The sequence below is a fragment of the Ochotona curzoniae genome, unplaced genomic scaffold (assembly GCF_017591425.1).
Source record: "Ochotona curzoniae isolate NIBS_2020 unplaced genomic scaffold, NIBS_Ocur_1.0 scaffold_1037, whole genome shotgun sequence".
Classification (NCBI taxonomy): domain Eukaryota; kingdom Metazoa; phylum Chordata; class Mammalia; order Lagomorpha; family Ochotonidae; genus Ochotona; species Ochotona curzoniae.
The window spans coordinates 18806007-18818109 of NW_024467083.1; the positions used below are offsets into that span (position 1 = coordinate 18806007).

At 52.4% G+C, this 12103-nt stretch overlaps 1 protein-coding gene across 1 annotated transcript; it reads left to right on the top strand.

Annotated features, from left to right (window-relative positions):
• The first annotated feature begins 6640 nt into the window (after positions 1–6640).
• On the top strand, positions 6641–11619 carry PROK1 (prokineticin 1). The gene is made up of 3 exons (XM_040998920.1): positions 6641–7233; positions 9616–9741; positions 11392–11619. Exons 1-3 carry the CDS (start codon positions 7162–7164, stop codon positions 11509–11511), a joined length of 318 nt encoding a protein of 105 aa, XP_040854854.1. The 5' UTR covers positions 6641–7161; the 3' UTR covers positions 11512–11619.
• Positions 11620–12103: the final 484 nt, after the last annotated feature.

Genomic DNA, 12103 nt, shown 5'->3' on the forward strand with positions numbered 1-12103 from the left:
TATAACAACTAGAGTGCCTTTTCTTCACTCCCATAATGCTTGGTGGCCACTGAAGACCACTTACAGGCAGCCCTGCCACTGCCTGGTGTGTTTACAAGATGCCAGGTGCCAGTGGACAGAGAGGGGAAAGCTGGAGGCTGGAGATTGGCTGTTGAACCTGAGGGCAAGTGGGATAGGACACTGCCCTTTTACTCTTTCCATTGAACTCCCAGACTCAACTTTGGTCTGCATAGTTTGAGAACAGAGGCTGTGAGGGTCTCTGAGTTTCTCCAAGGCTGGGTCTCATGTGGAAAACTCCACTGAATAGGAAGAAGGTGAGAGTGGGCAGCTGTAACCTGTGGTTGTCTGACAGCCTGGGTCACCTTCCCTGTATTCACTGTGAGTCTGACCCAGCAGAAGGTGTGGGTCTGAGCTGGACTTTCCCAATTGATGGTTCTCATGAGAACTTGTTTTAAGAATGAAGCAATGGGAAGAAAGGGGCTCCCCAGGTACCTGAGTGCCAGCAGTAAGCTTTGCGAAGCACTTGCCTCTGTAGGCAACTCTGTGGTTCTGGACATTGTCCTAAGATGCTCAGCTCCATCCTGTTTCTCATGACGCTCATCAATTCAGTAAGCTTCTTAGTCATCTTTATTAAATTCCCTTTCTGCTTAAGCCAGCCAGACCAGATTCTATTTACCAGTAAGCAATATAAGTGACTTTAGGGTGAGGATGAAAAAGTAGTTGGCAGGGGCCAAGGGCTTATTGAAGGGAGGTGTCAGTGGGGCATTGATGCGGTGACATCCAAGACGCTGCTGGCTACATGAGCTAGGACTTTGGGGTGGCCCAGGCTGGGGACACACATTTGAGATCATTAGCATTATGTGACTGTGAAGTCCATTTGGGCAGGGTGTGGAGGGATAGGAGACTGTTCACAGAGTGTGTCTAGCTCTAGGAGACAAGCCTTGGTGAAGGGATGGAAAGAAGCAGAGGAAATGTTGGAGGAAGTTGAAATGAGGGGGAGGATTCAGAGACATGTTGTAGAAAGTAAGAGAGAAATTTAAAAATCAGGCAGCTTTCCAGTTCTACAAGGAAGTGCCAACACAAGTGACTTTGAAGGGAGGAGGAGGTTTATTTTGGCTCATGGTTAGGAAGGTTCATAGTCCAAGGTTAGACTAGTCCTTAGGTTTGGCCAGCTGGTGGGATTGAAGAATGGTAATGGCAATATGTGTGCAGAGGATCATGTGGCGAGTCAAGACATAGATAGAATGTTGGATCTGACTCAGGCTTATAAAACCGTCTTACAGGAATGACCTCTCATGATCATGTTCCCGGTGACCAAAGACCCTCCCACTAGGTAGGCCCACCTCCCCAAAAGACAGTGATTGGATGAAGTTTCTAAACTCTCAGTTCCATGACTGGATGACTGGGGATTCAGGTCCTGCCTGCATTTGGAAACCAAATCCTATTCAAACCATGGCATTATGTGAGCCAAAAGTCACAAAAGGACAAGTGGGGGGAGGATTTGGAAAAGAAGCTTTGGTGTTTGGACAAGGGTTCCACAGAGGAAGCGGTTCCTCTGATGTATGGGAACGGCATGATACTGGAGTGAATTGTCGGGAGGAGAGATGGGGAGGAAGAGGACGTATAATCTGCTCCTGTTACAAATCAGTGCAGTGGGAAACGGGAACATGGAGTGAGATACAGGCGGAGAAGCCCTTGGGTCAGGCACAAGCACTGCCGGGGACTAGGGGTGTGATAGCAACCAGGTCAGGAAAGCAGAGCATGGCCGGAGTTTTCAGGCTGTTTATTCTTAGGTCCTAGGTGCTGGTATCCTCTGTAATGACATCTTCAGTTGTAGAGGAGGAACGTTTCACGATCATTTGAAGCTCAGTTAGATGGTTGACATCAAAGTAATTTGGTAGGGACCAGAGCGTAAAGGACCTCTGAGGTTGATCCTTGGTTTATGCTGCAGTCTGAAGGGTTCTGTAGATGACATCATCTAGGTGTGGGAGCTAACATTGGCTTAGGGGATCTCAGGGACACAGGATGCCATCCACTCAGCTCCACCTTGGGAAGTTGGTTTTTCCTGTGGTCCTTCAATGTGGGTAGAGCCCCATGCTGTGGTCTGGCTGCTGTGTTCCTGCATTATCCTCGTAATGCATAAAGAGATGGGACCTTAGGTCCATGGTTAGATCATGCTGGGGTTCGTGTCTTCAGCAGGGGACCCTTCTGCTGTGGAGACTTAGCAATCATGTGCTACTGATGAGATTCAGACTGGACCCCCAGAATCTTCACTGGACTTGGAGATTCCCTCCTGGCAGCTTCACTGTGTATTTGCCAGCTCCCTGATCGAGGGTACCTTGTTACAATGGTCCAAGAGCCCCTGGTGAGTCCCTGTGCTGACTCTCCATGATGTGGGTCACGGGACCTGATTCCCCTTATTCTAGTTGTTATCTCCACCTCGGCCTCCTCCTCTCCTTTGTTGTTTCTGGATAGCTTATTTTCAGATTTTGGGCGTCTTTTCTGGCTAGCCTGAATTTAGAATCATACACTGTTCTGAAAGAAAGTCAATTATGTTGGGCCCGGCGGCGTGGCCTAGCGACTAAAGTCCTTGCCTTGAACGTGCCGGGATCCCATATGGGCGCTGGTTCTAATCCCAGTAGCTCCACTTCCCATCCAGCTCCCTGCTTGTGACCTGGGAAAGCAGTCGAGAATGGCCCAAAGCCTTGGGACCCTGCACCTGTGTGGGAGACCTGGAAGAGTTCCTGGTTCCTGGCTTCGGATTGGTGCAGTACCGGCCGTTGCACTCACTTAGGGAGTGAATCATTGGACGGAAAATCTTCCTCTCTGTTTCTCCTCCTCTCTGTATATCTGACTTTGTAATAAAAATAAATAAATCTTAAAAAAATTACTTGCTTTTTTAAAAAAAAGTCAATTATGTTGAAATAGTTTTCAAAATATACAAGATATTTAAAGCTTATTTCACAATATACAAGATATTAAAAGAACATAGGATATGGTCCTATAAGTGCTTCTTTAAAAAAAAAGATGTTTTGTTTTTTAGTTTACTCGAAAGTCAGAGTTACAGAGAGTGCAGGAGAGACACACACACAGAGAAATCTTTCATCCACTGTTTCACTTCCTAAGTGGCCACAATGGCCAGAGCTGGGCTGGTCTGAAGCTGGGAGCCAGGAACTTCATCCAGATTTTCCACATGAAGAGCAAGAGCCCAAATGCTTGGAACATCTTCCTCTGTATTTCCCAGGCCATCAGCAGGGAGGTGGCTTACAAGCAGAGCAGGTAGAACATGAACTGGTGCCTGCATGGGATGTCTGTGATGCAGGCAGCTGCTTTACATGTCATGCCACGGTGCCAGCCGCTTATGATACTTCTTTTTCAGCACATCACATAGCACAGTCCAGCCATAGCCCTGATGATGCCATGATTTCACGGAGTGGAACCATTTGCAGCAATAGGTGTGTGACAACATCCATCTTTCCTCTTCATGACGAAGTCACAGGTAATTATGAGTCATTCTGTGCTTTGTGGCCTACCATTAGAAATGGAAAATTCACTTACAAGTCAGTTCAAACAAAAATAATTTCTCTCTTTCTCTTTCTCTCTTGGATCTTCTGAATTCTGTTCACAAACTTCCTGGGGAGCTGTGGAGGCAAGTCAAGAACCCCTGGTGGAGGTGCTTGTTCTTCTTGTTCTATTATTGCTTGCTTCATTCTTTATGAAGTGGGTCTGAGTCAGTGCTCATTTAGTTATTAGCAAGGAACCAGTGGTAAGGGGAGTCCCTTGTGGCGTATGTGCCGGAGCAGCAGGACTAGGTGGTCCACACAGGGTGAGATCAGTGTGGCCCCCAGAAGAACACTCCTTGGGGGCTCGGAACCTGTCACCTTGCCTTGCTCAGGCACGTTTCCTCTGTGGGATAATCTAGCAGTCGTGATTAGGGGACCAGGTTATGTCCTAGAGAAGGTGGTGGCCCAAGGTATGACCTTTTCTGTGCATACAGGTGTGCACAGGCCTTACATAACGGCCCTGGAAGATGGCGACAATGGCATTAAATGAAACGGAAGAAGGCGGGCCAGGCTGTGCAGCCTCTTTTCCCTGCCCTCCTGCCCCAGCGTGGCAGGTGCACAGGCGTCTAGGGAAGGTCTCCAGCACCTCTTTTCCCTGCCTCTCTCCTCCATGAGGGCAGCAATGGTCTTTCCAGCACTGTCTGCATCTCCCTGCCTTTTTACCACCCATTCCAAACTCACTGCACACTGGCTTCCTACCTTTGCCTGCTTGAGCTACTGCTTGCTTCGTCCTGGGCCATGGTTGTGTCAGCCACAAGGCAGCCCAGCCATGCCCAGGAGACATCAGGAAAAAGAGCTGCTGAACCTACTTGTGCCAGAAGCAAGTGTGCTCTAAATTCTAGAGTTAAATCAGTCCTAGCAACTAGAAGCCCCCAATCGTGGCCCCAGAAGGCCTTGGTGAGTTGGTTCAATGAAGCAATGGAGGCAAGAGCCCAGGCTGGTGACCCTGGCAGCTCCCCAGAGTCACTCCTAACCTTACCACCAAGTTACCACTTCTCTTTCCCGCTGCTGATGTCATTGGCTCTTCCTCTGGCTCTAGGAAGAAAGGGCTTTCAGGCATGTCCCTGGCCTGATTTCACAACAGCTTCTCTGGCTGCCATTCATCACTGCTATTGTGTAGGATCATTAGTTTGGTGTGTGGTGGGAAGACCTGACGAAGGAGGGTCTAACTGGGTTTAGGTTGCGAGTCAGCCATGACCTGGGAGAGAAGTGAGCGGCCCGTGCAGGATGCCAGAGCTCCTTTTCCCAGCACCAGAGAAAATATTCCTTATCCCCAGCGCACTCCCCTACCCCTATCCCCACCCCACCGCCAGGGGATTGAGATTGTGGGTAGGCTGGGGCAGCCTCTAGGTTTATCTTGCACCATCCTGGCTTGTGGTCCCTGTGTTCAGGTGGTCCTCACAGACCTGGTATTCTGACTGTCACCTCACAGGGAAATTTCATATTAAGGCAGATGGAACAACTAATGCTGAAGCTGACATCGGTAGCAAAGGCTGCTGCATGGTGCACGTTGTGCTAAGCATGCACACGCATTGTCTCGCTTCTCCACGTGCGGCCAGGGTACCCTTTCACAGTGCAAATTTCCTGGAGCCAGCAGCCTTCTGAGGCCCACAGGAGCTGGTCGCTGGCACCTGCTCTAGCTGAACATCCTTCTCTTCCTTGCCTTGGTATGCCGAGGTCCCTGCTCATCTTGGAAATGCATGGGAAGCCCTGCCACAGAGCCTGGCAGCTGACCTTCACTCGAGGCTCTTCCCAGCTTGCTCCAACCCTCTGCCAGGCCCCTGCTGACCAAGCTGATCTTAACCCCACCTAAAATATCAACACTGTCATGCTGGGCACCCTCCTCTGCTTTTCTTTTTTTCTTTTCTTTCCTTATTATTATTATTTTTTAAATTAATTTTATTTGAAAGACAGGTTGTGAGAAAGAGAGAGAAGAGAATGAGTTTTCCATGTATTGGCTCACATCTCAAATGGTTACATAACCTGGGCGGGGCCAGCCCAAAGCCAGAAGCCTGGAACTCCATCCCACGTGGGTGGCAGGAGCCATCTTCAGCTATGTTCCCAGGCTCATTAGCAGGGAGCTGGACGAGAAGAGGAGCAGCCAGGAACTTAAACTGACACTCATACGGGATGTGGGTGAGGAGCAGCTTAGCCCCCTGCACAACAATGCCAACCTCCTCCTTCGTGGTGCTCAGCACACTTGGCCCTCTTACTACAGTTCCATTTGTCTGCTTGTCTGCTACCCATCTCCCCAACTAGAGGCAAATCAGTAAAAGACAGATACCTTGTTTTGATCACTAACCCAGTGCTGAGAGAAGTGTCTCTAATGTAATAAGCTTTCAAGAAATACTCAAGGAAGAAAGAAATGGGTGAATCTCCTCATCCCGGCAATGTGAGTGAGAAACTGGAGGCTGGGAGACATTAGTGAAATCTTCAAGGGCCCCAAGATGCTGGGGGTTCTGTGTCAACAAGCCAGTGTCCCAGCTCCCAGCCCCTGGGCTCACTCAAACATGCCGGGCAGCATTTCTCCAAGAGAAAAGATTTTGTAGATTAACCTGTTGGAAATGATTCCATATCCCATTCCAAATGCTTGCCAGCCAATGAAAGGCCTTGAGGAGTCCTACAGAAAGAAGCTTGTTTCCTGAGTCTTTGTGGAAGTTTTTTACACTGTATGTGCCTATCTGTAACACCTCACTCGCTAACATATTGTCCAAATGTTTCAGGGAGAAGTTATCTGTGAAGAATCTGAGAGCATTCTCCGGGTTGTGTGGCCTAGGGAAGGCTTGGACAGGCTGAGCCCTGGGGAGAGGGGCTTCCCTTCGGGTAGGCAGCAGGTGGGTCCCCTGCGTGTGTTCACACAGGAATACAAGCACCCTCACGTGCACCAGGTGATGCGGGAAGCCTAAGTGGTGGACACCTGCTACTTTTTACCTGCAGCCCTGCGTGGGCTCACTTCTCTGCAGGAGGCTGAGAGCTGGGGACCTGTGTGCTTGCTCACCTTCTGACCTTTGGTTTCTTAGTGGGTGACACTTGCTGGTGTCCAGCCAGAGCCCATGAGAAAAGAAGTCCTCACCCCCGTGTGTGTCTTCTCAGCTACCTCTGCGCTGAGCCCACGCTGAGTGCTGGCTTGTTGGCCTCAGTGAGTGGGAACTGATAATCCCAGCTGTTGCATGCTTTGGTGCAGAGAAGGATAAATGGTGATGTTTCAAATCCCTTAATTCATTGCCAGAGCCTTGCTTAGAGAGAAGAGCATCGGTGTAGCGTATGGAGATATGGAAATGTCTGAGGCGCTACAGTCGTGGGAGAGTTAGAGCGACTGTCAGAGCCTCAGCTGCATCCATTTTTATTTTTGATGGTGCTTTGAGATAGTTAGGATTCAGGTCTCATCTTTGCCTCTGAGCTCATCTGAATAATAGTGATGAGGAAAGGAAACGCAGAGGGCTGGCAGCCACAGGCAACCCCCGAAACGACCATATATATCGGGGAGGAGGCAGGGGAGCACGAGAGCCTAGCCTCCCCAGCTGGCCCAGCACAAGGCTGAACGAGTGGAAGCTAGAGGCGTCAGAGCTAACATTGCTCTGCCTTCACCCCAGTGGCCATGAGGGGTGCCATCCAGGTCTCCATCATGCTCCTCCTGGTCGCCGTGTCCGACTGTGCCGTGATCACCGGGGTAAGCGTGGGTCCCGGGGCGGCTGTCAGGGGCTGCATGGGAATGGCGCTGTGAGCCCAGGGACCATATTTGTGCTGTGTACTGCAAAGCAGAGAGTCAGGGAGCTGGCCTGCAGAGGGAACTGCTGGAGAGCTGGCCCTCACGCTGCTGAGTGGGCTGTGCTTTCAAGAAGCCAGGTAAGGCTCAAACCCTGCTTTAAATGCAGCAGGAAAGCACTGCAAACCACAGAAAACTGTGAACCTTGGGTGCCGTGAAGCCTCCTGCTGCCCAACAGGAAATTCCTTACGAAGTAGACTAGTAGTCCTTTGTCCATCTTTGGTGTGAAGGTTGGTTTGTGTGTACGACTGGGTCCATGTTTCAGTTTGAACAGGTTACATACAGTGGGTTTCACTGGCCATGGTGACCACCTTAGCTTCCGTGCATGGAAGTTAACATACCCCCAGCATTTTAGTTCTGCAGAAAAATGGTAACTCCATGTCCTGTTCTGAGAGAGAAAGGGGTGACATCAGCATTTGGTGGAGTAGACCCAAAAGCCAGGTTGGAGATCCCCAGCGGAACTCGGGGTCCCAGCAGAGGCTTGCACAAAGCATCATGTGTTGTGTCATTGACAACACTGGTATCTGGCTTATCCCTCCAGCATCTGACTCCCCTCCAGCTGCTGTTCTGCCAGGCACACACATTGTGTTAAGGTTACAGTTGGTGAATGGGGACCATTCAGATTAGAGTGGAAAGCAAATCTTTGCTTGGGAGCTTGCCAGGTGAAAACCACCTGAGAAATTAGGGGGAACTGACTTTTGTTTCTGCCTCCTCCAACTTGTCACACAGAAGAGAAATACCAAGCAATTCCTGGAATCTGATTAGGTCTCATGTTCGCAGAAAGAAAACTTTGTTTTAATCCTTTTTGAGCAAATAAGACTGAGCTCACACAAAGGCCCAACATTCAGGATGAATGAATGCTTTTGAGACACAAGCCCCGCCCGAGGGGGAGGATGGGAATTGTATGCAGTGTCACCCCTGCAGGCTGGTTTCCTGGTGGGGGGACTCCTCCACCCTGAGAGCAGGGAGAATAAAAATAGAATCCTGTTGTCCACAGTGTGGAATTGGGCAGTGAGGCTGGCCTGGGTGTCCAAGTTAAACTCATGCGTGCAGGCTCCAGCCCCTGGCCTCTAGGGACAGTAGGACTGGCCTTCTAAAGGAGGAAAGCCAGTGTCTTCAGAGGGACAGGCACCAGGGCAGACAAAGCAGAGGAGGCATGACAGGTGATTGGAACAGCGTGAGACAGGGAAGCTGGCTCCCCCAGACTCCCTCCCTCTCCATGTCCTGCTGCTGGCCTGAACCCAACTCCCAGGAAGTGCTGGACTCCACCTTCTCTGGGCCCCTTTGCTCCCTGGACTGTCCTCTGGGCTGGCCCATCTGTCCCATCCTCCTGGGGTGGGACAACAGTGCCCCACCATTGCCACTGAAGAGATACTGGGGTCTGCTTGTACCTAACCCTGAGGTTCTGGGGCAGGAGTGGGGACTGGTGTAGCCAGAGCTCTGCCACCCACACCTCCTCTGGGGAATACAAGGCCTTGGCTTCCCCTTCCCTCTTTGGGGCTGAGTCCTCCCTGCCATGACCTCCCATCCCGCCACGGCCTTGGCAGTGCCCTGTGACTTTCTATCAGAGAAGAGAGACTGGAACCCAGTCTTGGTAAGTCAGCTTAACCTCTACGAAGTGATGTTCAGGTGCTTCTCCTCTATGTCCCACTTGAGTCTGCAACAGTGGGGGCAAGGGGTCCAGCATCCCCAGGCCCTGGCTATTGCTGAAAGGGAGCTCTGCCAACCTTCCCTTCCCCATGTCCCTTGCAGAAAACAGGCAGAGCCCATCCATTGCTGTTCTGGGAATCCAGCCTAGAGGGCTCCATCTGCCACCTGAGGGTCAGAGAGGCCTGTTGCCAAGCACTAGTGCAGGACACCTGTTCTGGGGGTACTTCAGGTTAGGCTTGTTTGGGGGTAAAAGCTGAGGAAGTGCCAACTGTGCAAGCTGGGTCAGGACTGGATGGCTCAAGGATATCATCAATGAATTCCAATCCAATCCCACCAGCATGCAGAGAGCATCTATCTACCAGGGCTAGAAAGGCCGCATTCCCTGAGCTCTGGCTAGTCAATGGCTTCCCTACCCTGTGCCTCAAAGGGCCTTCTCGGGCTCTGACCCCTGCCGAGCCCTGTGTGTTTTGCCAGCCAGGGCAGCAGTGCCTGGCCCACTGAGGCACTCAGCCTCCTGGCCGGATCCTCACAGGGCCTTTGGGATGTCCCCTCCCTTCTGGTTCAATGTTGGGTGACACTAATGAGCCTCCCCAGCCCCCACTCCCCCACCTCCCTTTGTCTCCTTTCTCACTGCAGGCCTGCGAGCGGGATGTCCAGTGTGGGGTGGGCACCTGCTGTGCCGTCAGCGTCTGGCTGCGGGGGCTTCGGATGTGCACCCCGATGGGGCGCCAAGGAGAGGAGTGTCACCCTGGAAGCCACAAGGTACTGTACTCCTGCAGAGACTGAGCTGCGGAGAGGTCCTGGGGGCTGTACTCCCAGCCGAGGTTGTAGTCCTGGCCTTGGGAAGGACAGCAGGCAGGCACAAAGGGACACCCTCCTCCACCCTGCCTTTCTCAGTGCCCTGCTCACGATCCACATGTGTGTTCCTACTGGGCCTGGCCATGGCCCTCTATGCCCTTCTAGCACAGCCTGGAGGGCCCACTGACCTAAGATGACACTGCAGCTTTGGTGCTAGGATGTGCTCAGCCGGGTCACAGCTAGAGCTGTGGCTCTCTGGTACTGATTTGAGTTGACTCTCCCTGCTCTCAGGGGCAGCCCAAGGTGTAGCAGTGGTGCCACCTGCACAGGCTGTTGGATTTGGGGCCTGGGCATTCCCAGCCCTGCACTTGCTGCGTGTTCTGGAGCATTTCACTTAGCTGCTCTGGGCCTCAGGTGTACAGTAAGTAGGGCGAGCAGACTGTGCTTACAGGTGCCTGGGAATCTGACAAATTCAGATATTAAAAAGGTCCCTAAGCCCTTTGGTCTATAGCATGCTTTCCCTCAGATCATGGAATGAGAACCAAAAAAAAAAAAATAGCCCCCCACTAGTATACCGGCTCCAAATGCCTGCTCCTACCTCTCGGGGCACAAGCAGGCCTCACAGGCCCTTAGCTTCTGAATGGGCCGGTGATGGGGCCCTCATGTGGCAAGGCAGGGCTTGGCTGTGGCTCAGCTTACCGTGGCCACTCTCAACCTGGACTCAGGCCCCCTTGTGCCTCTGGAAGTATTTTTGGCTATTGCCTCAAGGGTGCTGAGGAAGCTGAGAGAGCAAAGCTGGATGGCTCAGCTGCCTTCTTACCTGGAAGGCATCCAGCATTTTATCTACAGATTCATCTTCCTGGGCAGGGGAGAGGGCAGAATGACAGTGCAAACAACCAATGCTGCTTGCTTGCTGTGCCAATCAGCCTACCAAGTGCATGTTGCAAATATACACTCCAAACTCTTTACAGTCATATGTGATAAGCATTGCTTTTCCCCTTCAAGTGTTTATTTAAGAAGCTGACATGGAGAAAGCGTGCATTTGCTGGTTCACTCCCCAGATGGCTGGGGCTGGACGGGGCTGAAGCCAGGAACCCAGAACCCAGTCCAGGTCTGGAAGATGGCAAGAACCCAGCGATTTGAGCCATCACTACTACCCCCCAGGGTCATTCGGCAGGCAGCTGGCATCAGAAGCTGGCTTCGGGAACTGAACCTACGCATGCTGATGTGGAACACGGGTTTCTTGAGCACTATGCCAAATGCCCAGGCAGATAAAGAGGCTAAATGATCTGCTAAACCTCATGGGAAGTGGCAGACAGGTGAGTGTCCCAGAGGACCTGTGCTCTAGCTCAGTGCTCCTCAGGGCTGTGTGTCACAGGGCAGAGAAGTGCCTGTCCTGTTCATGGCCGTGTCCTGGCACCCAGCATGGAGCACACAGTAGGCATATGACATGCGTTCTATCACTCCTGTCCATGTGCCTGGCATGGAGAGCCAGCTGCTGGAGCACCAGTCAGTGCCTCAGTCTCCTCGTCCGTCTCGGCTCTCACTGAATGGTCCCGCATGGTGGAGGGAGGCCCACCCGGTCAGGTGATCATGCTTCTCTTCCCTCCGCAGAGACCCTTCCTCGGGAAGCGCCAGCACCACACGTGTCCCTGCTCGCCCAAGCTGCTCTGTTCCCGGTTCCTGGATGGCAGGTACCGCTGTTCGGCAGACCTGAAGAGAATCAACTTGTAGAGCTCCCAGTACTCAGGCCATGCACCGGGTCCCCGCCCCCAGCCCTGCCTGGACTGTCCACTGTGCTCCTGCTCCCCTCAGCTGCTTTGGTCCACAGTGCTCACCTGGTGCCCCTGCTCTGGATACACCCAGGTGTACCAGGTGCACCTCCTCTGAGGTGTAGCCCATCATGCTGGCCCGAGGCTGGCCCGAGGCTGGCCCAGGGTGGGGCTGTGGCCCTGGGAAACAGCCGCAGGGGTCCCATCCCTGCTGCGAGGTTGCACGTGGCAGAGACAATGGCCCTCAGCTCCTCCTTGCACGAGTCCTTCTCCCTGACTCCCACATCCCGAGCACAGGTTCTGGGGAGGATTGTCAGGGACACAGGTTCTGGCTTCACCTGGACCTGAGCTCGGGCACTCGCCTGTGGCTGGCTTAGTCCTTATGTTTAGACTTTGAGCCCTGGTTGGCAGTGGCCAACCCCTCCTGGCAGTGTGGAGAACCAGAAGGATCTGTTGAATTCCTGGTGGCTGTGAGCCCAGCCAGCCTGAACCTGGGATCTCGGATCTGTGGCTTGTGACCTGTGCCTGGCCTGCCCTTCACCAGTGAACCTTGG

Excerpts from the sequence above, each read along its gene's own strand:
- PROK1 (XM_040998920.1), top strand. The coding sequence starts at position 7,162 with ATGAGGGGTGCCATCCAGGTCTCCATCATGCTCCTCCTGGTCGCCGTG. Across the intron at positions 7,234-9,615 it reads ACTGTGCCGTGATCACCGGG|GCCTGCGAGCGGGATGTCCA; the intron begins GTAAGCGTGGGT and ends TTCTCACTGCAG. Across the intron at positions 9,742-11,391 it reads GTCACCCTGGAAGCCACAAG|AGACCCTTCCTCGGGAAGCG; the intron begins GTACTGTACTCC and ends TTCCCTCCGCAG.